The sequence below is a fragment of the Rosa chinensis genome, chromosome 5 (assembly GCF_002994745.2).
Source record: "Rosa chinensis cultivar Old Blush chromosome 5, RchiOBHm-V2, whole genome shotgun sequence".
Lineage (NCBI taxonomy): Eukaryota > Viridiplantae > Streptophyta > Magnoliopsida > Rosales > Rosaceae > Rosa > Rosa chinensis.
In genome coordinates this window covers 48573425-48599681 of record NC_037092.1, presented here as the reverse complement: position 1 = coordinate 48599681, position 26257 = coordinate 48573425, and the positions used below count along the sequence as shown (strand labels likewise).

Genomic DNA, 26257 nt, shown 5'->3' with positions numbered 1-26257 from the left:
TCATTTTCATGTGCTTCTACAACTCAATCTCAAGACACATTCTATATATTTTTTTTTCAAATTTTTTTATATTATAATTATTTGAGAAGCAATTCCAAACATGCACAATTCCAAACTCCTCGCCGATGCCATGGCGAAAGCCGGACACCATGCCCCAGCTCAAAGATGGTCTCAGCCTCTTCCCAGGTTTGCTACACAAGCTTTGCTTCATGATACCTTGAATTTTGGTTGTCTCAGAGGGAGTGCTTTCGAAAACAAAGAAAAAGAAAAAAGACATGCACAATTGATACACACAGCACAGGAGACCTTTCCCAAAAAATAAAGATGGATATATCATAGATGACACGTCATTTTGACCAAAAAAAAGAAAAAAGATGAGAGGCCATTCACAAAAGAAAAAAAAAAAAAACAGACAAAAGGAAATTTAGGAATAAAGACGGGTGACTGTGGGTAACCTCACGTATTATAATATCTGCTTTATGAGTGGTGAGAGAGAGAGAAAAGGCAATGGCATTTCTGGCTCCTCCTCCTCCTTGTTGTTGCGTTGGTTCTTCAAGATTGGTGCAAAAGCAAATTCACGCTCTTCCACTCGCACTCCCACTCCAACTTGATCATAAACCACTTTATCTCCCAACTCCAAAACCAAGAAAATTTGCGAAATGCCTGTCGCAGAAGAAACAATCCGAAGAGGCTGAGTTGGAAAGGCTGTTTTCCAACCTCAACCAAGCCACATTGAAGAGAGAACCCCCAAGTCTATCCAGCGCTGTTTTCCTAGTTGCAGGGACTACCGTATCTATCTATCTATCAAACCCTTCTCTCTCGCTTTCTTCTTTTCTTTTCCTCTCCTCTGTTTCATATATAGATTGAATTCCATGCAGGTGGGTGCTGGTATCCTCGCAATACCTGCAGTGACCCAAGAATCTGGATTTCTGGCCTCTGCAATAACCTGCATTTTTTGTTGGGCATACATGGTAAGCATGACTAATTAAACACTTCAGTCACTTGTTCATTCATATTCACTGATCACTTTCTTGTTTTGTAACTACTGCAGGTTGTAACAGGTCTGCTAGTAGCCGAAGTTAATGTGAATACTATGTCTCAACTCGGTTCTGGCAGTGTATCACTGGTACTTAATTCTCTCTCTTCTTTACTCCACTACTGTACTGTCTTCAGTTTGCACCAGTGCATATGCTACTCCCTATCTATACATTATATTTTGGATTCTACAGGCTATTTCTATGCCATCTAGACCTGATAGGAAAAGTTGGGAAATAGCTGTTTTCTTTTTCCCTTTGTCAACACCGTCTCACTATAATATCCTCATCTGTATCTCTCATATACATGGGATTCCACAGAAGTAAGATAGTAAATTAATAGACTACTGAACATAGATAGAAGTAGATTAATAGACTACTGAAGGTAGATAGATCATAGAAGTAGAGTGAGAAGCCTCCCCTTGTGAGACAAGCTTTCTTATTATCTCAGTCTCTTTCATAACTGGGATCGATGAAGCTAGCTCTTCAATTTCCCTATCTTTTGAAAGTATTCAAGTAGATGACACTTGGGCTTACATATTTTCCATCATGTAAAACCAGAAGAAAAGAAAAAGCTCTCACCACTTTCAATATATCACACACATGTTGTGTCCAGAAAGGAAAAAGCCATATTCCTTCTATCTCTTCCAATTGATAACCCCTCCGTCATGTTTAAATTTTATTACCTCCTTAATATTGCATATACATCTAGTCCTAACAGCTTAGATTCAAAATGTTATAATCATTCTCTATATATTGTATTGTTTACAATTGTCTCTTACCAAGAACAATTATTAGGCTGACAACTCCATAACATTTGGAACCTAATATAGTTGTCTTGTGACTGACTTCAGGTATCCATGGCTATGAGGACTGTTGGTAAAGTGGGAGTTCAAATTGTTTGGTAGGTTAACATTCTTACTAGATTTTTGAAACATTTGTTATTGTTGAACATCAACATGCATTTTTGGCGTTTCCTTTGAGAAAAGATTACTTACATAGCTATTGTTGCTGCTGCTGCTGCTGTTGTTATTTTAATTAACTAATTTAGTTTAATTTGTTTCATTTTAATTTTTATTTATTTATATTCTTTGATATAATATAACATAATGCAAGATTATTTTTTCCAATCATGTTGTAAGCCCACTCTTTCATTAACAATACACACACACACACATACAGATAATAAGTTGCTCCAGTGTGAATAACCGCAAATGAGAAAAGTGCTATTAACCATAGAGACTTGCTGTCCAATGGTCGAAGTCATCCATTCTTTAGGTCCTCCTTTAAGGTGATCCCTGGAATATATCTATATATGAAATTATAGTGGCCGTTATCGAATATTTAGCTCTCCATCTGATGTATTTACCGACACAGTTCAAATGACCAAATATTTTCCTATTGCGCAGATTAGAGATAATCCTTGATAAGGATGTAAATGATAATGCCATTCTGAATATTGAATTGTATTTCGTGCATTCTTTGGTGTCTGGGGAGAGGATGACCGCCTTTTTTCAAATTTTGTGGTTAATTTTCAGATGATAATGCTCTTTTAATTGTTTATTATATATATATATATATATATATATATATATATATATTTCTTCATAGTCTGGGTGCTAGATAGTTTACTTAGTTGGCTCTTATAAGCATATTTTACCATTTTGGCTTAGTACATTTCTATTTGCACTATGTTCTTTCAGTTTCTGATAGTAACGTGCATTATCCTGCAGTTGGACGTACATTTTTATACATTACGCACTTCTTGTTGCCTATGTTGCTCGTTCTTCAGAAATTTTGACAAATTTTGTTGGCATTCCCTTGTAAGGACCAAAATCTGTAGCACTTTCTATTTGACAAAATGTCATGATGCTCTCTCATATCTGTATTTTCAGTTTAGTAGGCGTACATTTTATATTTTAAAGTACATTTCTACGCTTGTTAGGTGTTGATGGCAACACTATGGTTGCAGATGGGAAAGTGCAACATTGTTTTCATTGGTTTTCGGAGGCATTTGCTACTTTGGAAGGTTTGTTAGACTTCTTGAATCTTGGAGTATTATTTTACTTTCTATTTAACTTTTATACCCTAGAAGTCCCTGAAACCCACTTCGTGGACCGAGGCTTGAAACTGGGCCTCCTGCCACAACCAGGGGCTTCACCTCTAGTCCTTACAAGACAGGAAATTCTAGCAATTGGCTACATAAGTACTGTGATGGGATTTGAATTTCAGACCACATGGGAGCAAAACCATGGGCCTGAACTTCCTACTAACCCCTCACAGGGTTATGTGGTTTTATATAGTAGACTATGTACAAGATAATATATCGCCATTCTTGTAGTAATAAAATTCTGAACTTTAAATGCCTGTAGAATATATATTGAATGAATCATAGACCACTGTTGTTAGGTATCACCGCTAGTCAAAAACACTGATCATTTTTGAAAAAAGGAAGAACATAGAAACCTATGCTGTATTTCTTAGGAAACATGCTTGAAGTTGAACAAGCTTATAGTCACATTATAAAGGTTAGTTTTGAGTGTTTATGTCTCCACATGTTCGTATGATCACATGAGTAAAGATGTGCCTTTGAAACATATTTGACATGGTTGTCTTAGTTCACGTTGAAGTTTTTATCACTAGTTGGCGGTTTAATTATCAAAGAGAGGGAATCCTTTGCTAGTATCATTATAGAAATTTACCTGATTTGCAGAGGATATTTGAGAATGCATTTTTTTTTTTCCTTTTCTTTTATTGTTTTGCTAGACAACCATTGCGCCCTGCAAGTTTAAGCTGTTGAGGGATGAGGCAACACCTATATTAAGCAAACCTCCCTGCTGCCCTCTCACAAAATTGATGCAGGACAAGTAGCAAAAGAACTGTAGAACTAGGGTATGTCTGAGTACTCTTGGATTTGGTTGCTGTGCTCTTGTTTTTTTTAGGAGAAAAGGGATTTAGAATAAGAAGTTAAGAAGGAAAGGATAGAACTACCAGCATAACACCAGTAAGTTTCTAGGATAAGGCTACTAGCATCACACCAGTAGGGTTTCTGGGCATCACACCCAGAGGACTCAGGCATCACACCTAAGGTTAGTTTGCATCACACAAACCTGGAGAGAAGCAAAAGCAACTCAAATCTGCCAATAAAAGACTACAAAGGCCTCTACATATAGGGAGGCTAAGATAATTCTAGAATAACTAGGAATATCCTTAAAGAATCCTAAAGAAATAATCCTAATAATTATAAGAATCCTAATAATAAAACCCTAGATTTATTTGAACTACTTTCCAAATCTTGACTTAAAATATTCTGCTTTGTATTCTTCATCAAAAATGCTCTAGGGTGCAATAGAAAAAAGTATAGAAGCCATCTCACCCTGAAATTGGTGACCTGGAAAATTTATGAGGAATGGGAGAGGTTTTAAATGTGGGACCTCCTAGACCCAAAGTTCTGTTATCAATTTAAATTGCTACTAGATCCTGAAGCTTAAGCTGCAAGTTGATGGAATGTTCAAGCAAGCAACAGTTGCATGCTAATTCTCCAAAAGGAATTTCAAATATGATGTGATTTTGTATCTCTGTTTCTTTTATTTGAGACTTGACCATAAACTTGTCCCATTACATGCAGTCCGCGGTTCATTGGTGCGGTTAATGGGGTTCTGGTAATTGGAATCATCATATCTTTTGCTGCTCTTGTGGTAAGTCTCTCTCTCTCTCTCTCTCTCTCTCAATGATTTACATGTATTTTTTATTGTTTATTTTTTTGGAGAAGAAAACACAAAACACATTTATCAGGAAACTAAACATTAGAGTTGATAGGAAGTCCAGCACTAAAAGAAGACGGAGGATATAGAATACACTATCCAGTATCCAACACCAAATCAAGATACTGCAGCTTTTCAGTTCCAGTCTAACAATATATCTCGACTAGCTGGTGAGAATTCTTCATTAATCAGGAAACTGAAAATTAGAGTTGATAGGTAGTCCAGCACTAAAAGAAGACAGAGAATACAAGACTACACTATCCAACACCAAATCAAGATACTGCAGCTTTTCAGTTCCAGTCTAACAATATATCTCGAGTGGCTGGTGAGAATTCTTTATCGATTCTAAGAACGCTTCTGGTGTGATTTCTCCCTTCCTTTCAGATCCTTAACCCCAACACCCATCCCCACAGATTATAATCCCAAGCTCCACCCTTCTAAGACGTTAACATATTAACCCTAGGTTTTGCTACATCACAATGAACCTGTGAACAATATTACCCTTTCAAACTGGTCAAATGGATGTTTTAATGATTTTTGAAAATTCATTCATTCATGTATTTTTCATGTTCTGTAGATGTAGAAAAATCTTTCTAGAATGAGGAACAAAATGGCCCTTACACTTTCGTACTCATGTTTGTGTTTGAGGTAATAATGAAGACTCTAAATATGTAAACACTGCACTCAATATATTTATTGCAACATCAATAGAACATGTTCAGAATCCAGAATATGGACAAGGATATATTTGATACAAATTGTGATTTTGAAAGAGGAAAGAAAGTCATACTACCTAACTAGGATTCTACAGTCTTGTGATTGGAAAATGTAAAACCCTTGTATTTCTCCAATGTATTATCATATAACAGTATACTTGTTCCTGGTGTTATTAAACGTGGACAGGAGCTAGTCTTTCTTATGCATTAGTATTTCTTTCATAGGCAGTTGCAAGTGAATACCTACAATTGAGTGCACTTTTGAAAGCCAACTTCCAAGCTGTTCCCATGAGCATACCGATAATTGTTTTGTCATTTGTATACCAGGTAACATTACCATATTGTAATTATTCAATGCTGAATTGATTTAACAATTTGTACATGCTTTTTCCAGAATGTAGTGCCTGTTCTTTGTACAGATCTTGAAGGAGACCTATCAAAAGTAAGGTGATAAATTAAACACTTATACTTGCTGATGCATCAATATCTTTGTATATGTAAATGTGATTATCCTCTCACAAAAAGTCTTTAAAAGTTAACATCTTAACCAAAAGACACTACAGGTCGCTGGTACTAAATTTATTGCATATAAAATCTGTAAGTACCTGGAGATAAAATAGTGTATAATGATAACTACTGATCATTTACCTGAACTTGCAGCTCATCTATAGGTAACACAGTTTTATGGCAAAATAATATAAAAGAATAGTCGGTTAGGTTTTGTTGAAATAGATAACACAGTTTTGTTGAAAGATTATATCCCAGCTAACTGTATATATAGATTGATAAATTTCTTGGTTTACCACTTGTTCAAAATTCCAGGCCGTTTCTTAGGTAGCACTCCTCATATGTGCCATTTGTATCTCTCACAAAATGTGGAATTCAATTTTATTTGGTAGATGCAATTGCAGAGATTTGAACTTCGAATCTCCTGTTCTGATACCTTTATAAACTTGTACATTTACCACTATTCTTAAAACCAAAGATGTTAGGATTTGGCAAACGATTAGATACTAACACAGATGACCATGCTAAAACTGTCACACACAGGGATAGACTTACCCTTACAAAAGCTACGTGATGCGGGACTTTTCCCCTTCAAACCAGGGATGAAGTCACTCATCTGGCCAATTAAGTTTACTGAATCTTGATATCAAGGGCTTGGATCGTCTTAACTCTTAAATGAAATAAATTTCAGTTGTCTTGAGCTCAGATGAGCTTGGGCTTCAGAAATTCCTATTCCTACACTTCCAAACATACATACAATGATGCATGTTTGGATGTTGCATTTCTTTTCAAACTATAGACTCTAGGTATCTGACTCAGTATATCCTTTAAGACAAGGTCATTTTACCTTGTTGGTGCAGCTTTGTTTCTTCTCCATATGTATGTTGCCGGGGTGAAGGCCAAGTCCTCTTATATGGTCCTTAACACTTGGCATGTCTGTACACCCCAAAAATTGGCCATAATTTGGCTTACATTATGTAGGTTGCTGTTGATACACATGTGATTGCACTGACAGGAAGTACCTTTGTGACTGCCTAGAATTTGACATTTTGTTTCATTCCCCATATACTGATTTCCTCTTATAGGTCTTAGTTGCTGTCATGCATAGCTGACATTGTACGTTATGCAATAATTTGTTGTTTTGCAGGACTTCGATTGTTCTAGGCACAAGTATACCACTTATTTTATTTCTAGTCTGGAATGCTGTGATTCTAGGAACCATCACAGATGTTGAAATGGGCTCTGGTAAAATCATGGATCCATTACAACTATTGCAATCAACAAATGCTGCTGTTGGAGTAAGTTTATAGTACCAAATCTTAAATTCTTTAAAGTAACTGAAAGGATTACAGAATGCTTTGACCAAATCTATTTTCCCTTTCTTGTCTTACTGTTCCTCTTTGAATTTCTTTCAGCCTATAGTTGAGGTGTTCTCAATTTTTGCTATCGCAACGTCATATATTGGATTTGTTTTGGGTCTTTGTGATTTCCTTTCTGATCGTAAGTGCCTTTTTTCTTTTCTGTCTAATCTTCAACTTCATTTTATACGAATTTGTATATGTACTCTTGGGCTTTTTGCAGGAAATATGACTCTTAGAAAGAGAGAAATTAAAAATGAATGAGTGGACGCAGTATCCCTAGAGCATTAGAGCATGAAGATAAATAATGACTTTTATCTAGGTATGTGATAAAGTTAGAAGTCGTAAACATTAGGTGTAAAGTTTAGGGTGGTAAAATGAATTTAACAGAATAATAACTTCTTTTTAGTTCTCTTCATCTATGTGTCTCTGTGCATAAACAAGAGCAGAACCTCTCGTTACTCAGAACATAAGGTATCAAATCTTGACCAAATCAGGAAATTAATTCCTTTTAGGCAATTATGACTTCCCGTTCTCTGTAACCAACAAGATTGCAGGTAAACTTATATCAATTAGGAGTAGGAATATTTTATTCCTTATTGGCACAACAACCATCAATAGGAATCCAAATTCTATTGGTAACATGCTGTTGTGAATTTGGCTCGTTGATATGCCTAAATTGATTAGGATTCAAGGCAAAACCAGATGGGTAAGTGAAGATTAGTGCGCACAGGGATTCTTCTAGTATCCTAATGGGTTTTGGAATAGGAAGAGTTATTCCTATTGATTTAGACCTGGAAAGTAAGTTCTATTCTAGTTAGGAATAGGAAAGCTAGCTCTCTTTCCTTGTTCTAATAGTTTTAGGAATCCTAATGTGACATGTTTGTAACCAGCACCTATACTCTATAAATAGGGCTGCAGGGAGGTCACATAATGTGTCCTCAGATCAGAGAAGAGATCAAAGAGAGATCTCAGAGAGTTCTCAGTTAACATACAAACACAGGGGCAGGGAGAGCCAAGGGTGATAGAGAGATCTAGCAAAGAGGTTGGGGATTAGCATAGGGATTTCAATAAGTACTTGTAATCAAGTTGTTATTCTCCATAGTGCTAGTGATTCTCAAGAGAGATCACACAGAGGAAGTAGACAAAGTTTTTGTCGAACCTCTATAAAATTCTGTGTTCGTGTGCTGTGGTTTTCTGCTGTGATATTTTGCATCATCATCCTATTATTGTTTGCACAGTCATAAGCCTATAAAGAGAAACAAGGTTCTGGGTAAAAGGTGCATATTTACTACACATGCTTCGTCTATTTTAAGACAAGCAAACTAATGGCGTTATAAATCACTTATGGGCTGGAATGTTATCCCATAACATATTTGCTATCCAGTCTACAGGAGGAATATGAACTTGGTACTGCATTCTAGGGAGTGGCCAATTTTGTTGATGAGAATCCATTTGGATTTTTCATTATCCATTCTACATAAGCATCTTTTGACCTATTCTCCCTGTTCTTCTTTGTTTTTTTTTTGGAAATGAACTTTCTACGTAGGCATAATCGATGTTTGGTTTTGTTTAAATTTTGTCATCAGTTGTCAATTTCCTTTTTGATTGTAATATATCAAGGCAATTAGCTGTACAATTTGTGTGTTATTTCAGTATGTATATTCTCATTTCACAGTTGTGGTTAATTTCTCTGTATCCAGTGCTGAAACTCCCGGCTGGTCAGAGCAGGCCTGTGCTGCCATACCTTTTAACGTTGATTCCACCAGTTGTGCTGTCATTGCTAGACCCAGATATATTCTTTAAAGCCTTGGACTTTGCTGGAACTTATGGAGGTGTGGCCATTTTTCATTTTTCCGGAACTTAGTTTTTGCTAAAACATTTTCAATTTGGATGTTTTTATTTTTTATTTTATTTTTTCTTTTCCATTTCCCTTTTCTAACATTCATGTCGTCATCTCAAGTTTTTATGATGGCTAAGGTTCTTCCATTTCATGTCCTTGGTAGTGTTGGTGCTGTTCGGAATAGTTCCAGCTGCAATGTCTTGGTCCGATAGGTACTCAAGTTCATCCACAGCTGTGAAATTGCCGCAGTTGGTTCCAGGAGGAAGGCTCACTCTTTCGCTTGTGGTAGGAGGTGCTGGATATATCATTTCCTCAGAAATTATTGACAAGTTGAGCAACCCGTAATAGTTTCCGAATGGTTCTGTTAGCTGGGACTCTACAAAGCTTGTCGACAATCGACATACAACCTCAACGTGTAAACAAATTCCTTATATATTTTATTTAGCTTTTGACCAGAAAAAGAATATATATATATATATATATATATATATATATATAAATGCCAATCTCGCAAAGGAAACTCTCTAGCCTTAGCCTGAGAGTTTCGGATAGGGCTATCACCCGGTCAGTTCGAATCGGTTATAAGTATTACCAACTTCAAAACCAAAGCTTTCAATTTCAAAATTGAGCTATCAATTACCAACCAAAATCTTTGGTTTTTAATTATATCTACCAAATTCGGTATTTTAGTTTTCAGTATTACCAACTTTAAAACAACTATTTCTTTGTAATATAAATTAGAATGAACAATACTAGGTTTTTTAATTTTATATTCATAAACTTTATATTCATTTCATCAACTTATTATAGCTTTCTTTTGTACGTATGACATCAAGTTTTAGTCATTTTCAATAAAACTAGGTTTTAACCATCTTTGACCAGGTTACTTAAAATGCATGTACTATTAATGTAGTTTATGTAGTAATTTTCATACGATTATGAAATTTTTTATGTTTATTTCTTAATATTCATGTATGTGTATTGAAAACTATAATATATAAAGTTAATATTTAGATAATCCGTAGATTCGGTATTTACTGAAACCAAACCAACTTTTTCGGTAATTTTTTTATTTTGGTTTTATCGGTCTTGGTTACCAAAAAGTCGGTATACCAAATCTAAAACATCAGTTGGTATTCAGTTGGTTTGGTAACTTCCAAACCAAGTGGCAACCCTACTCCTGGGGCTTCTACAATTACAATGAAGAAAATCGTGGAAATTCTTTCTCGCTCAGAGGCGACCCATTTGCATGGATGATTTGAAGAGTATTTATCACTTTGAACTTTTAGTGGTTTCCGGAGCGCCCAAAGTCCAGACCCGTCAAGCTTTGTATGTTCTTAAGAAGTTGGGCTTTTCTAGTCATTATGTTGTTGATACTATTGGCTTTTCCGGTGGTTTTTGGATTATTTGGAATGAGAATTTGGTTAATGATTTTTTTTAATAAACAATATAAAAAAAAATTATAGAATAGTTTCGCTTATGATGTTTTGCCTTTTTGCATCTTCCTCTTGTCTTCCTTGAAAGTACAACTGATGAGGAAGTGAAGCTATCTAGTTTTCTTTCTGTTTGTTCTTTTCCTCAAGCAAACACACACACACACCTTTTTGCATCTTCCTCTTGTCTTCCTTGAAAGTACAACTGATGAGGAAGTGAAGCTATCTAGTTTTCTTTCTGTTTGTTCTTTTCCTCAAGCGCGCGCGCGTGCACACACACACAGGCGGGATCAGAGGCAATTGTTCCTGAAAAAGGCAAAAATGCTTACATCCAATTATCAGCCGTCGGATGCGTTTAAATGAACTTCAATGGTTAGTGACAGTTCTTATGTCCTCATTCTTCACATTTGATTAGCGGCCCACCTTGAAACCAATTCGATGTCATTACCGTCAAAAACCAACTCATTCTTCACCTTCTCTGATCGTGAGATGGTCACGCCGTTGAGTATCTCGACCTTCATGGCAGAAAAAAAAAATTGAGGGTGGCGGATCCAACCCGAAACTGGTCTGGTGTTGGAGTTGGCGTGATCGATGGCTGATCATAGTGAGTATTTGACGATGTGATCGATGGCTGACTGGTGGTTGCAACGAGGAGGTTTTGCCTCTAGTTTTAGCGAAGAGGTAGGCCGATGGTGATTGATCATAAATGATGTCGTCCTGGATTTCCATGGTCTTAGAGGACAAAATTGTCTTCATTTTCATTCGGCGTCTCACTCTCACACTCACAATTGCAGGTCTCATTCTCTAAGGACATGCGTTGGCTGATAATTGGACATTCGCATTTTTCTTCTTTCGCGGATGACCACCTCTGATTATAGAGGATCTAGAGAGAACCTTCTTAAACTTGAAATGTGAGGATGTTTTTATTTTTAGCTTGTAGTTTAATAACCTAAATAATTCATTCTCTAGTTATGTAGATACCTCTCACTAGCATGACTAATTCGCTATATCACCAAGCATAAGTAACACCCTCTTAGGGGGCCCACAAGCCATGGTAAGGCCCAACCATGAATTGCATACCGTAGCCCGACATACAACCTACCCTGTGGTAGTCGGAAGCTGTCAAGACCTCGCTGGGAAGCAACCTTCCCCGCCTTGCCAATATGCCTTCACAACAAGCTTTCTAGACTTGAAATGGACTTTGTGTCCCACATTGAAAACCATGTAAAGGAAGGAGCCTCCCTTCCCTATAAAAGGAGATTCTTTTCCACTTATTCCACATCCTATTACATCCTTATGTAATACCCTTGAGCCGCAAGACCCAACACACATAATTAAATATTTAAGTGGACATAGTCTCCCGCTAAGGCTCTCTCTCTCTCTTTATCTCTCTCTGTTTAACGTTAATTAGAGCCTTCGGTTTCTAACATTAACAAGTTACATACACACATGAATTCTGCAAAAAAATTAGTCAAATCAGAAAACGTTTAACTATTAATTAGCACAATGTTTAATTTAAGGGAGCTTCTATTCATACCTCTAAAATTAGCATTTGGACCTCTCCGCTTAATAGATTTCCAACTTACTTTTGCATATAACCAATATGCTATCTACACCTCCTTAATTTCCCAAAATGCCCCTTTTCCATTAAAATCAATAATAATAAAAAATTATGCATATATTCTAAATATAACATCAGATTCAGTTCCTGGAAACTATATTATATTGTTGTGATGCCAACCTTTTAATTCTGAAGTCTAAAATATTGATACATATATTCCATTAGGATTATTAAGTCTAACAAAACTAGCACCAAGTATGGGTCGTAATTTGAATTATGATGTTTGACATTCATGCTACATGCTATGAATTTAAAGGGACTTACAGCTCTAGTAATTCTAGCAATCTGGATGGCAAGCGTAACCAAACTGAGTATATATGCTACTGCATCTTCCACTGTTAGCTGTGGAGAATATTGTATGTCACCTTGCTCTCAAAGTCACAATACCCCGATCTGACATATGTTTCTTGGACTTTTGGGTACTCTCAAATTCTAATGTCTTTTTCAATAATTCTTCCAGTTTTTCTTTCTAAAAGAACATCCATCAGTCTCGTTTTTCCAGCTCCACTAACTCCCATCAAAGCTGTGAGGAATTCCAAGTCTAAATGCACCAGTTATATCTTGAAGAAGTTGTAGTCATCTTGGTGGGAAACCTTGCTTTCTCAGTTTCTGGAGATATAAGGGTGATCAAATTGATTTATATCCAACATTCTTAGAAATAGGAATTCATAATAATGTGAATATTACCTAGGTGTATCAATAAAGTATTGCAATTAAAATTAATTGGAAATAACTACATCGATCTTGTGCAGCAAGTATTATTCTGCAGTAAGCTGCTAATAATTAGGGGCCGTGACCACTTACCCAATTTTAGCCCAAAAATTGCCCACTTACTCCACCAAGAGTTTTTTAACCTCATTTACCCAATCTAACAGTGTTTGACAGTATTGCCCTCATTTTAATTAACAAATTACACTCATATCTCTCTCTCCTCCCCCTCATCGATTTCTCTCTCTCTCTCTCTCTCTCTCTCTCTCTCTCTCTCTCTCTAAGCCACCACGCCCACCACTCCACTGTCCATGTCAGCCTCCACCACCGCCGCTCTGTCCCACCGTCGGACCACCAAAGGATGACGCCATCCAACTCCACGATCCCAACCCCTCTAGGCTTCGCCGATTTTGTTCGTCAGATGTCCGAGAAGCTTTCCAAGCCTAAATCGGGTCTGGGCTTCACCGGTTTTGTTTGTCAAAAGTCCGGGAAGCTCCGAAGCTCCATGTCGAAATAGGGTCTGGGCTTTGCTTACAGGTCTCGAACGACTTCAAAACTGTGCTCTATTGGGGGGCAATAGATGGATTATTGCCCCCCAATAATTTCTTAACTGTGGTTAATTCATCACTGAAATTAGAGTTTTGATAAGTCCTATGTTATTTTGAGTTTATTAAAGTACAATAATCTGTCAATGATAGAAACTGGTGATTTTTTTTTGGGGGGGGGGGGGGGGGGTCTATTGGGAGGCAATAGACAGATTATTGCCCTGCAATAATGTCTTAACTGTGGTTCATTTATTACAGGTCATTTCAACAAAATGCTGCTAGATTCATTAACCAAAATAATTAGGTTTATTGGGGGGTCATAAAATTTTTATTGCCCCCCAATAATTTTTTTATAGATGGTCAGAAGTAACTCAGTTTGGTTTTAAATTAGTTTACGAAAGTACATGTATTCAAATTCAATATTTAGTGAATTTAAGTCCCCAAATAATCAGGTTATGGGCGCCCATTTTGCCACAACGACCACAACGAATTGGCTTTTTTTTCACACTCTCCACTTGACTTGAACTGCTTCACCATAGCCCTCCCGGGAGGCCTCTTAACAAGAATAAATGCACCTAACAACAAAAGGATCACCCATATTCCTGCAAAACATAACAAAACAAATATATTATTGCCCGCAATAAACAGATTATTGCCCCCCAATAATATATCAGAAATACCAAAACACATTAGAAGTAGTCTTTAAACACAAAGGAAAATATCACTGAACACAATTATAGAGACTTTATAACAATTAAGACACATTATCTCCCCCCAATAGGAAGATTATTGCCCCCCCCCCCCCAATAATCTTGACTCCGGTTGACGATTTTGCCCATAATTCCAGTCATTTTGCAGCAATTCCAGTTGACCATTTGCCTTCACACTGATTTGACTCCGATTGCAACGACTCCGGTTGCAACCCGGGACCAGAGATACAATCAAGTTGCGATTTCTGTGATGATCAGTCGCCGACAAGAGAGATAGAAGTAAATCAAAGACGTACTCGATTCTACTGGCAGTCGTCTATTCCTTCAGAAGGTCCAACCCGGCTTCGCCGAGCTTCTCAGCGACGAGGACCGTCGGCTTGGAGTCGAGCGTGGCCGCGGATAGCACGACGACTAGTTTCGGAGCGGCGATGGCGAGAGCCGGCGTCGTGGGCGACTTGCTGGAGGGAGGGAGGGAGAGAGAAATCCGACGTCATCTGGAGAGAGAGAGAGAGTCGGCTTGGCGTCGAGCCTGGCCGCGGAGAGCACGACGACGAGTTTCGGGGCGGCGATGGCGAAAGCCGGCGTCGTGGGCGACCTGCTGGAGGGAGGGAGAGAGAGATCCGACGTCGTCTGGAGAGAGAGAGAGAGAGAGAGAGAGAGAGAGAGAGAGAGAGAGAGAGAGAGAGAGAGAGAGAGAGATAGATAGATAGATAGATAGATAGAAAGATAGATAGAGAAATCGGTTGGGGGGGAGGAGAGAGAAATCAGTGAGGGGGAGAGAGAGAGACTGAGAGGAGAGAGATTGATTGATGCGGCTGAAATAGCCTCACAATTTAACCCTGCAAAATGTAGTTGTCAGTATAGGATAAGCAGGGATCGTTCAGTCCGGGGATTGTAGGGTACACCTACACAAAAAGGTCAATTAACAAATAAACGAATAAAATGGGGGGTTTTTGAATTTGGTTTCTAATCTACTTAAAATAAAAACAAAACAAATAAAATTATCTACAATGATCGACTTCCCTAACCTTGACCAATACCACTAAGAAATTACTAAGTGTAAAAACAGAAAATCCATTTCAACATGCTACAAAAATGTGCCCATCTTAAATGCCTAGATAAGAGCCTAAATGAAAAGCCTCAGCGGATCAATCCACTTATCTGATTCATTCTAATGTAGGCTTGGATCGGAAAAGTCCTTACCAAGCCTAATACTACTAATTTTCAAAAACACTCAGCGTAATTCTCTTAACTAGTAGTATTATCTAACCCTCGAATCAACTCACATGTGCAAATTAACCATTAGACATAGAATTTAACACGTAATTTCCAGAATCGTTTAACCATTGAACATAGTTTTTACCACTTTTTAGAACTAATTGCTACTTGTTTAACTCAGCGTCTTAACAAATAACAATTACTCTTGGCAAATTAAGAAAACACACAAGAACTCTCACCGTTATTCTAGCATGTAAACTTATGAACCTAACTCTGAAAATTACCTAAACACGTAAAAGGGCACAAGATTGTAACATGCATCATAAAAGAATTCTCAAAATTAACTCAATAATAAACTGAAAATCTCAAAAATATTAATAAAAATATTCTGAAAATTTCATGTCTCCAATTACACAACTCACAAATTGAAACACACAAAACCGAAACAAAAATTATAAGTAGAGTCATAGTTACACTTTGAAGCTTTCCTCAGCGGCTTAGCAACACGGTGATGAACTCGTCTCTGCGATGGTGGTGGAGCGTCCTTGACTCAGCGCCTTAGAGCTTTGTAGATTGATGGATGGATGGTGTCACGGTCTTGTAGGTGATGGAAGTTTAAGGAGTGAATTGGGCAGTCTTGGAATGGTTTTTGGCCAGGAAGTGATCTTGGCTGGGAAGTGATCTTGGCTGGGAAGTGATGCAAATTCAGTTCTGGACGTTGCCTATTTATAGGGGAGCATTGGTTGGCTTTCCCAACTGAAACGTCTTCTTTATGGCCTTAACTCCTCTCATAATGGGGCAATTCCTTTAATTTCCAAGCTGAAACATCTTTCTCTTATTTATTTTTCCAGCTGAAACATCTTTTTCTTTTATTCCTCAACTGAAAACGTCTTTTCTCCTTTATTCCCCAACTGAAAACGTCTTTCTCTTATTTATTTTCCAGCTGAAACATCTTTTTCTTTTATTCCTCAACTGAAAACATCTTTTCTCCTTTATTTCCCTTCTTCATTGCTTGGTCAAATATCTTAATGCTTTATTTTATGACTCCATCATTGCTGTTTCCAAGAGTTCAACCAGGCAACGTTTCCTACAACAAGCAGGAGAATATCAGAATTTTCTAGAGAAAATAAAGGGAAATTAAAATGTAAAGACCGCAAAAATAGTTGACAGTTAGGAATCCTGATCCAGCTAGGATTTTTCATGAATTTTACTTTTTCCGCCTATTTCACTCCAAACACTCAACAAGACTTTCAAAATGACTTAATGACTCAAAACACTAAACTAAGGGAGAAATAAGGCTAAAATGAGGCACATAATTAATAATATCGTCACACTTTTTTGCTCCTATCATTGATCAGGGCAAAACAGTCCAAAAATATGAAGAAAACAGGTCCAACTCTTAGAGTTTTGGGTAAGTGGGGTTTAAAAATAAAAATTGTTGTGTAAGTGGGCAATCTCTTAGAGTGTTTGGGTAAATAGGTTAATTAACCCCAAAATTGGGTAAATGATCATTTCCCCTAAATTAAAGGAAAATGCTTTGGATCCCAAAATTCTATAAAAAAAAAAACATCCCAAATGACATGGCATTGACCACATCAGCCCTAATGAACCTCAAAATATTCAAGCTATCATTTTTTTTATATATATTAAGAATATGTATTTAAATTAGTTTATTTATCTCTAAGATATTAAAAAACGGAAGAAGAAAATGCGGTGAAGTTAATCAATCCAACAAGCACGCAAACTCATGTCTTGATAAACCCTAAAAAATGCAAAACTCATCCTCCATATATCGCAGCCATCTATCCACAACCAGTAAATTCTTTGTTCTACTGTTAAAAAAGAAGAAGAAGAAGAAGAAGAAGAAGAAGTAAATTTGTTGTTCTCTCTTTTAATTTCTTGAACCAATCCAGTGGATTCAAATTTCAAAACAAGTTGGTTAAATTAACTTCTGTATTGATTTGTATCTTTCTTAATCTTTTATTAAGAGCTAACTCATAGTTTTTCATCATAATCCCTTGTGATTATGATTTACAAAGCCAATTTATGCCTTGTGGTTGCTATATTCATAATCATCTTCTTTATTTTAGATTTTCATACACAAGACCTTTTATTTATTCAAATCCTAGATGATTTTTCGTCCCTTGAGTTCCAAATTTTGGTGCAGCATGAGATGAGGATGATGATGACAAGTGGTATATGAGAATATCCCTAGTATTTGAAGATCAATTTTTGGGATTGCAGGGAAACATTATTTTTCTCATTTAATATAATATTAAGTAATTGCATATATAATGGAAACTATATAAATGAAAATTAATTGACATAATTACATGTTGTACTATGAATGAGGTGGCAATGGTACATCATTTGAGATTGAAATTTGGTATAATATTTTGGTGTCTCTAGCACCACTTCTAAATTAAATAGCCATAGTTCTCAACTCTCAAGTCACCCCTCAGATGTAAATAGACTTCTGGAGTAGAGAAATAACAATCATAAAAGCAAAGCTATTATTACCTTTCTGTTTTTGTCTGACAGAGGCATATTGTTGGAACCATGAAGTTTGTTCTAGGGCCCTTTGTTCTATTAGGTAGGATTAGGGTTTAGTTTGTCTCTCTCAGGTAACTCTTCAACCCAACTTGCATCAATTTTCTCTTAATTAATTTCACCTAGATCGATTTGGGTTTCCTTCAGTTTTGTGAATTTCATAAACCATGGATCCACGTTTCTCTGAATTTCAATGATCAAAACCTTTTGCTCGATATGTTGAAGCCCCAAGACTCTTTTTGTCCCCTCTTTTATGTTCTTATTGATAATTTGACATGAGTTGACAAAATCAACTGTCACTTGAAAAAAAAAAAAAAAAAGGCCAAATATTAATTTTGGAGGTATGAATAGAAGCTCCCTTAATTTAATATTATCTAACATACTACATTTATTTACACACTTTTGAATGACCAAATGATTATGGATATCGTTGATTTTTTGGAGACACAATTTTTGCATATAAATCTTAAGGATCAACGGTTGAAATCATTGAATTAGGTCATATACTAGTGTAACTTATAGTAAATAGGCTCTTTCTGGTATGAGTCTAACGCTTCCCAGCTAATGACCTCAGTATATATTAAATAACAAATTATATGGATTTTATTGAAATAAAGAAAAATGACTAATTAATATTTTTCAATATTTAAACGTACATAGAGGGAGACAATAAACAATTCTCGACGGTGGTTTAGCGGAGAAAGGAGGGGGGCGTAATCCAATGAGCTAAGTTGGCGTAGAATAGATTATATACCAGGAAGACTTGTGATGGATATATTAGATTAGCTGGAGCTGGAGCTGGATTTGTGATTGTGGATTGGAAAGGGAAAGGGAAAGGGAAAGGGGAAGAAAGAGAAGCGATCGTGGTGAATGGGAAATGCTAACGGCAGAGAAGAGGAGGAGATCCAAGATGAGGTCGTCGTCAATGGCCAACTAGATATTGGGATGGAATCCATGGAACCCTTGTTCTCTCCCCAGGTTCAATCTTGCTGCTTCTTCTTCTTTTGTCTTTTGCATCAATCATGGCCACTAAATTGTAACTGTATCTGGGAATATGCCGTGACCCGACCTTGAGATTAATTTTGTAAGTTTTCAATTCTTGGTTTGCAGCAATCCTTCAAAGTAAGCACTCTACTTGCTGTTTAAAATTGTAGGAAATGTACTTTGGTGGAACAATGGAGCTATCTCTCTCTCTCTCTCTCTCTCTCTCTCTCTTGTTTCTTTTACTAATACTTGTAATCATCCATCGTTTGTTTGCCGTATGAATAACTGTGGTTAATAATTAATCCAACCACACCTTTTATGTGTATTACTGTTAAATGAATTTAGAGATAACAAGTTGAAGCTGTCCGAGGAGTAGGATAGTAACCTACTTGAGATAATTTGAAGTCAACAAATTAAACTCCTTTGTGTTTCTTTTTTTTTTTGGGTTTTTATGTGCGGTGCAATACGAAACTATCTCTAGGTGTTTGCACTGTATTACTCTTGACCATCTCAATACTCAGAGCTAAGTCTGGAATGCTAGCCACAGATTAGAAAATGCCAAACAAATGAGGAAAGACATTAACGTAAAACTATTTATTCTTTTGATGAAAGAAACGAGGGAGTGTCAGAACTGAGCCTATACCACTCAGGAGTCAGGACTGACCTCAAGTGCTCAGTCCTAGTATGTCAAAGAAAACTTGGGAAAAAGAGAAGAAGAAGGATCTTAGTTTGTCATAGAGGGTGGGGAGTCACTGGAAAATGCCAGTAGAAGCTTGTCAGGATCAGTTTTGTTATTTCTCTTTAGTGGATAAGGACAGCTGCACATCATTAGGGAAGGAAGAAGGCCACCCTGACAGTGTAATTACAGCCGGCTCTATTTCCTAGCTTTTCTGATGGAAAGGGTGACCAAAGAGAAGCATAAAAAGGTTGGGTTGAGTCCTTACTGGTTCCAAAGGAAAGACGCTCAGAGGAACAAAATTATGTTGTTGCTATGTTTACATTCGCAGTTTGATCTGAGTTTGCACACATCTGTCAGTTCACAGAATTTATGTTCTTGTAAAATTTACAGAAATAATTTTCAAATTGATGATATTTGAGTAAAACTTTGTCATTAAATAATGCATCAAGTTTACTTGTAAATATCATAAAGTAGCATATCCCTAACTTAGTATGACTTAAAGTGAAATTCTCTGTTGACGCAGGATTTTGAGAGGGTTGTGTGGCTGGGGATTTGCAGTTGATATGACCCCAGCGTCTCCCCCTCCCACCTCAAAAGTTGTTCTATTTCTTTCCATCCAGTTGACCCAAAATATAGCCATCATAGCACATCTTCCCAAACACCATTTCCTTCCAGGGAACTTCTGATTAGTGATTATTGGATTAGCTAGCTTTTGGCTGTTTTAACACCCACTATCCATGGTAGTGCAATTACAAATGTCATGCTTGCTATTGTACATTTTTAATGGGAAGTGTAAGTAGCTGTAGTATGCTTATCCATGCAGGCACCCTTACATTTTTTGTTGTATAACACTGAAGATGAGATGCTAGAATCAGTATAGCCTTGATAATAGTAGTATGAGGGGTTATGTCTCCATTAATGGCTTTCTGGATGATTTATTGGCTGCTGTCTGTGCATGTGCAGGTTCCTGTAGCTCCGCTTCAAAGGGGTGAGGGCATTCCTGAATTTCCTCAAATGTTGACAACTGAAATTCAAGGTGTTCATCATCCTCCTGAACAAGGAATTCCCACCATGATTACATGGAATTATGGTGGGAACAATTTGGCTGTGGAGGGTTCTTGGGACAATTGGAAATCTAGGCAAGTATTTGTCATTTTGTTATCAGGGATATATATGAACTCAAATTTTCTATGTATAGAAACTCGAATAAATGGTCAACATATGTTACATTTAGTTATCTCTGTCTGCAGGAAATCACTACAGAGATCTGGTAAGGATCATTCAGTTCTTTTGGTCTTGCCATCAGGCATATACCGGTACAAGTTCATCGTTGATGGTGAACCGAGATATATCCCAGATCTTCCATTCATAGCTGATGAAATGGGCCATGTTTGTAATCTTCTTGATGTTCATGTATGCATCTTGTAACTGATCTCTTTGGTTTTATTTCCTTTACATTTTACAGAGTAGATGTACTGTACAATGACAATGTCTTGGTGTGGTGTCACATAGTAGATGTATAGGAAATTGGAAGAATGGTGAGAGATAGAGAGAATTCATGTAGTTTCACCGTGTGAGATAAGAATATCTTGCAGTCATAAACGAAACTCACATGATCCAGATTCCTGAAGTGGAAATGACACTTGCACATAAGCACAAAGTCAAAAACATATTCACAAATACAGTACATCATTGAAGTTGCTGTTATGTGTGCTCCCAGTAAAAACCCCATAAAAAGTAATTAGAAAAATGACTGAACCATGTGCAGCTGCTTGGGTGAGCCATCATTTTCTATGCAACCTTTTTGTTTGTATGATATTCTTACCTTCTGTCTGACATTTTGTGTCTTAACAGGACTATGTGCCAGAAAATTTGGACAGTGTGGCTGAGTTTGAGGCTCCGGCTTCCCCAGAATCCAGCTATGATCAAGCATTTCCAGCTGAGGAAGATCTTACAAAGGAACCAGTGGTTATCCCACCACAGCTGCAACTGACTGTCCTTGGCATGGAGGATTCAAATGAGGATTCTCCAAAGCCTCGACATGTTGTACTTAACCACCTTTTTATAGAAAAAGGATGGGCCTCACAATCTATGGTTTCCCTGGGACTGACTCACAGGTTTGAGTCTAAATATGTGACTGTTGTCCTATATAAATCACTTAAAAGGTAAATCTACCACGCCATTAACTTGCCTCTGTAAAGAACTTGCTTCCTTTAATCTCACACTTGTTTTGTCAAGTGTTCTGATGTTTGATCATGTCATCATGCTTATGACGTTGTTTGTTCGAGTTTTTCTGGTTAATGGAATGCTCACTTCCCTTCATTATTGGGGAAGAAGTTTATGATAATGATCTGTAATACCCTTCCCCTCTTTCAGTCGATGATCTAGTTTGGGTTCTTCCAAAAAGCAGCCACGTGTGTAAAGCGACCGGTTATCTGTTAGCTAAATGCACCACAACCAACTTTTATAGTTTGACCGTGGTGATATACCTCGGTTTAGTCCAACACGCAAGAATGGGCTGTACCGGGTCGTTTTTAAACATGTCAGCCTCGTGCTGTGATCGGGCCTATCGGCCCATTTGCCACTTCTTGTTTGACTTCAAAATTGATAGTTTTATCCTCACATAATTTAATACTGCTAATAGATTTAGGGTCTTTTTAAATGTACTTAGCAAGTTTTTTACACCTAACAAAATGATAGAATTTCTATTTACACTCAGCAATTTTTCCAATACTACCCTTATTATTAATTAAACCCAACCAAACTCACGCCCAAAACTCACATCCAGCAAAATTCACACCCTCCAAAACCCCAATTATTTCCCTTGGTTGAGTTACTTATGATGCGTTGCGCCAAGTTCATTCCCTAACTGAGGAACTAGTCCGGAGCTTCATTAAAGAGGATCGACTCGATGTGAGTTTCAGATAAAAGGGATTGAAAATAGTAAATGAATTCGACAAGTAGTAACATTCGGTGGTTGTCTGCTGAAATTCTACCAATATTCGGTGTTTATGGCCGGAACAGAGCAGTAAAATTCGGTGGTTGTCGTCCGAATAATATAGTTATTTTCAATGGTTGACTGCTGAATGTACCTATTTCATTCGGTGGTAAACTACCGAATATTCTAATTATTTTCGGTGTTTATTGACCAATCGAAGTGCGATAAACTGTAACAAATTTTTTTATATTCCGATAAACAAAATGAACAAACCTTATTTGACACCTCCAAAATCATAATTGCAGTCACAACTTTGTCGATCATGTGTATTAAACCCTTGAAGCAATTACAAAGGAAAGTGAAATTTGGGTTTAAGGTTTTGATGAAAGAAACAACATAACAACGTGAACACAGTGAACTACTGGGCACAAATACAAAAAAGAGTTTCAGACTTTATGGTTTATTTTGTTATTATCTTTATTTACCGGCCATGACCATTACTGTCATTTCATACAAGGATATAACTGTCTTTTTATGCAAAATTGATATGTTGAGTCTACATAAAAATTTGCTGGGTACATTTAGAAAGACTCTAGATTTACGAAGAAAAAAAATAAACACAAATACGGTATGGTTGTATAGATATTTCATGAGAAAAACAAAAAAAATGATTTGGTGGGTGCGAGAGATTTTACTTTTAAAAGAGAGCTTAGGTTGGCGGTGGCGAATCATGATTTCCTAACTCTTCTGGTCTTGCATGTGTGGTTCAAGGTCTGAATTTTTTTATATTTTGGTCATGAGGGAAGTGGTGGTGGTGGAATTTTGCAGTGGCGTTCTACTGCCTAAGAGTATGGCAACGAGGCTCCGAGTGGTGCAAGGCTTATGTCCTCCAATCTTCATGGCTGGGTTTCAACCCATCATTTGATTTCTCCATCAATCTTGGTAAATCAGTGGCGCTAAGGGCAATGGGTGGTGATATGCCCCGTATCTAGTTCACCTCCATACTGTTCGAGTCATTTACTTTAAGTTTTACTTTCTTCAATTTCGGTTTTAACAATTAGGGGACATTTTATAGGATGACAATTTAGAGAAATTTTCTTCTTGAAAGACGTAAAGGACGCAAAGCCGAGGCCATGGCCACGTGGCACTCCCAAATTGGAGTTCGTATGTTATACTCCGTACCAAAATCTTTAACTTATTACTATTTACAGTTGGTAAAAGACAATTTTACTTCTTGGAATTCTGTTTTATTGTTTAGGGGATGAAAAGTTGACTTTTTCTTTGACCTGATAATTTAGGAGAATTTTTTCTGGAAGTCGTAGAATACGTTAAACCGAGTTCGTAGACACGTAGTTTGCTCAAATCGGAGTTCGTATGGAAATGTTATGAGCAAAACCTAAGTTACTATTTCGGGCCTTTGTATATAAATAGAGGGGTTTCTATTTTCGAAAATGAGAGAAAGTTTTTAGTTTTGCCCTAGCCGAGACTCAAACATGTGACCCGACTCGTTTTAGGACCTGGAAACTGAATCTGGCGATTTCTTCACTGTTGGACCGCCGCTAAGCTCGTCACTGGTCACAAATTGATTCTCTCTTCCTTCTCTTTCAATCCATGTAAGTATTTTAATTTGAGAGGCCCTATATTGAACTAATCGAAATGAAGGTTTTCCCTTTCCGATTTTCGACAGTTTCAGGCTGGAAGTCTTGGTGGGTTTTGATGCTAGGGAGGCATTGATCGTTTTACTACCCATCTAGCAGCTCAACTCGGTTGGAGGAGGAAGAATTGAAACTGTACAGTGGGTTTGCCGAATTTTGCTTTCAGGCCGATTTCTGACCAATTGGTCTTGAATTAGTTGTTGTGGCAGGTACAAAAAGTTGTTGGGTATGTTGTGAGGATTAATTTGATGTAGGTGGTGTGGCCGTTTTTGGGTGTTGGTGCGACAGCACGTGAAGCCCAGTGGCGGCGCGTGGAGGCGCATGCAGCCGCTTAAAATGCCTTGTTTTAGTTTATAAATTATACTTAGTGATTTGGAATCATTGGCTACACTTTATTGTAGAGAAATTCGTATTGATTCGGAAAGTGGTAGTTTTGAGATTATTAGATGTTTATATTCGTTGTTGTGGAATTGAATTTGGTTGTTATTTTTAGAGGACTGGAGAATGTAAAACAGGATTTGAAAATTGGTAAATCGTTGAGAATCTTGGTTTTCGAGTATTAAGAATCTTAAATTGGAAAAATTAGGTTTTGGAGAAATTATGAGTAAATTGAGTTATTAATATTTTACGGAAGTAATTGTCGATTTTAAATTGTTTCCCTTTTATTATTTATAAGCTGCCAATTTGTACAAAACGTAGTGAGCCCATGAGTAAGGAGGATCCCGGCAAGCAGAAGGCATCAAGAAGAAGGCCCTATGAGGCTTACCAGTGAGTGGACTTTTGATCTTAACTAAATTATGCATGCAGTATTGATTTTCGGTTTTGAATTTAATTTAAAACATAAAAGTATTTGATTAAATACGATTCCATTGTTATCGAAAGGAATTGTGTTTTTAAAAGATAACTTGATAAGAAGGCTATTATATGTCGCATGCATGTATTACCTGGTCAGCAGTACCCTCCAAGTAATCGTCTGGTTGGCACTACCCTCCAGACTATATTTCGGTTGGCAGTACCATTCGATGCGTCATTTGGTCGACAACACCCTCCAGATGACATGAAATAGTTAGTTGGCAACACCCTCTAACTATCTATGGTTAGTCGGCAGTACCCTCTAACCACCGCCTCTTAGATTCCAGTCAGTAGTACCCTCCGATACATCATTTGGTCGACAGTACCCTCCATATAACATGAGATGACTAGTTGGCAGTACCCTCTAGTCATCGAATATTTTACATTTGATTTTAAGATGATGGATTTGAGTGGTTATTTTACTAAGCTGCATGCCGGATTTAAGATGAAGAAAATGGGAAAGCATTCAGTTTACATTAATTTCTTTAGTAAATTACTTTATTTTTGCCCACTCACTCTAACAGTTTTCAATGCTTACACACAAGAAAATCGATATATATAATCCCATAATTATACATGAGTGAACGTTCAGTCATCAATACAAAATACCTGGAATCTTTTCCTTTTAACCAAGTACATACTAATGCCCTGAACCCTCAAAGTTAATATACACTCGCTCCATAGAGTTATATATTACAATGCTTACGAAATAATTTGTCAACAACAAAATATAACGTAAATGCAGCTCAGAGTAACTATACAACGGAAGTCCTTATCAACGGTAAAGTCACAAAGATGGCTTCCTACCGTAAAGCTGCAAAAGCGCCACCTCAGCTTCAGCCACGATTTCCCTGACCTGCAGGATTAACCCCTACACCATTCCATTGAATAGTGCACCGGGTTCCCACACAACAAACCCGGTAAGCTTATGAAGCTCGTATGAGTAACTCAAAACCAATTACACAAATTTCACAAAAGCCTCCTGCTCATAACCTCAATCCTAGCATTCAATTACACAAATTTTGGTCAAACAAGACTTCCTCAAGCAATGTTTGACGCCACCCTAACGCACTACATCGAATTCCAAAATCACTCTCATTTCCCATTCCCCCCCCCCCCCCAGGAGCTTTTGTCATCAACAT

General features: G+C 37.2%; 2 protein-coding genes across 5 annotated transcripts; both read left to right on the top strand.

Annotated features, from left to right (window-relative positions):
- Nucleotides 1–462: 462 nt before the first annotated feature.
- LOC112167262 (tyrosine-specific transport protein) lies at nt 463–9935 on the top strand. Of its 4 annotated transcripts, none has more exons than XR_005800367.1 (13): nt 463–789; nt 879–971; nt 1052–1126; nt 1889–1938; nt 2768–2857; nt 3007–3063; nt 4663–4732; nt 5740–5841; nt 5909–5961; nt 7169–7319; nt 7437–7521; nt 7603–7701; nt 9083–9214. XR_005800367.1 is itself a non-coding variant. In XM_040506971.1 (13 exons), exons 1-13 carry the CDS (start codon nt 508–510, stop codon nt 9432–9434), a joined length of 1332 nt encoding a protein of 443 aa, XP_040362905.1. In that variant the 5' UTR covers nt 463–507; the 3' UTR covers nt 9435–9935. The 4 variants fall into 4 exon arrangements, 3 of the variants coding, with proteins under 3 accessions (XP_040362905.1, XP_024160031.1, XP_040362906.1); XM_040506971.1 differs by lacking the exon at nt 7603–7701 and adding an exon at nt 9343–9935; XM_024304263.2 differs by lacking the exon at nt 7603–7701 and adding an exon at nt 9386–9677 and having other exon boundaries at nt 464–789.
- An 8738-nt stretch (nt 9936–18673) lies between these two features.
- On the top strand, nt 18674–22011 carry LOC112166959 (SNF1-related protein kinase regulatory subunit beta-1). The gene is made up of 4 exons (XM_024303898.2): nt 18674–18985; nt 20634–20809; nt 20921–21083; nt 21525–22011. The coding sequence occupies exons 1-4, from the start codon at nt 18878–18880 to the stop codon at nt 21837–21839; spliced, it is 762 nt and encodes a 253-aa protein (XP_024159666.1). The 5' UTR covers nt 18674–18877; the 3' UTR covers nt 21840–22011.
- The last annotated feature ends 4246 nt before the right edge of the window (nt 22012–26257 follow it).

Excerpts from the sequence above, each read along its gene's own strand:
- LOC112167262 (XM_024304263.2), top strand. The coding sequence starts at position 508 with ATGGCATTTCTGGCTCCTCCTCCTCCTTGTTGTTGCGTTGGTTCTTCA. Across the intron at positions 5,962-7,168 it reads GGAGACCTATCAAAAGTAAG|GACTTCGATTGTTCTAGGCA; the intron begins GTGATAAATTAA and ends GTTGTTTTGCAG. Across the intron at positions 9,215-9,385 it reads CTTTGCTGGAACTTATGGAG|TGTTGGTGCTGTTCGGAATA; the intron begins GTGTGGCCATTT and ends TGTCCTTGGTAG.
- LOC112166959 (XM_024303898.2), top strand. The coding sequence starts at position 18,878 with ATGGGAAATGCTAACGGCAGAGAAGAGGAGGAGATCCAAGATGAGGTC. Across the intron at positions 18,986-20,633 it reads AACCCTTGTTCTCTCCCCAG|GTTCCTGTAGCTCCGCTTCA; the intron begins GTTCAATCTTGC and ends GTGCATGTGCAG. Across the intron at positions 20,810-20,920 it reads TGGGACAATTGGAAATCTAG|GAAATCACTACAGAGATCTG; the intron begins GCAAGTATTTGT and ends CTCTGTCTGCAG.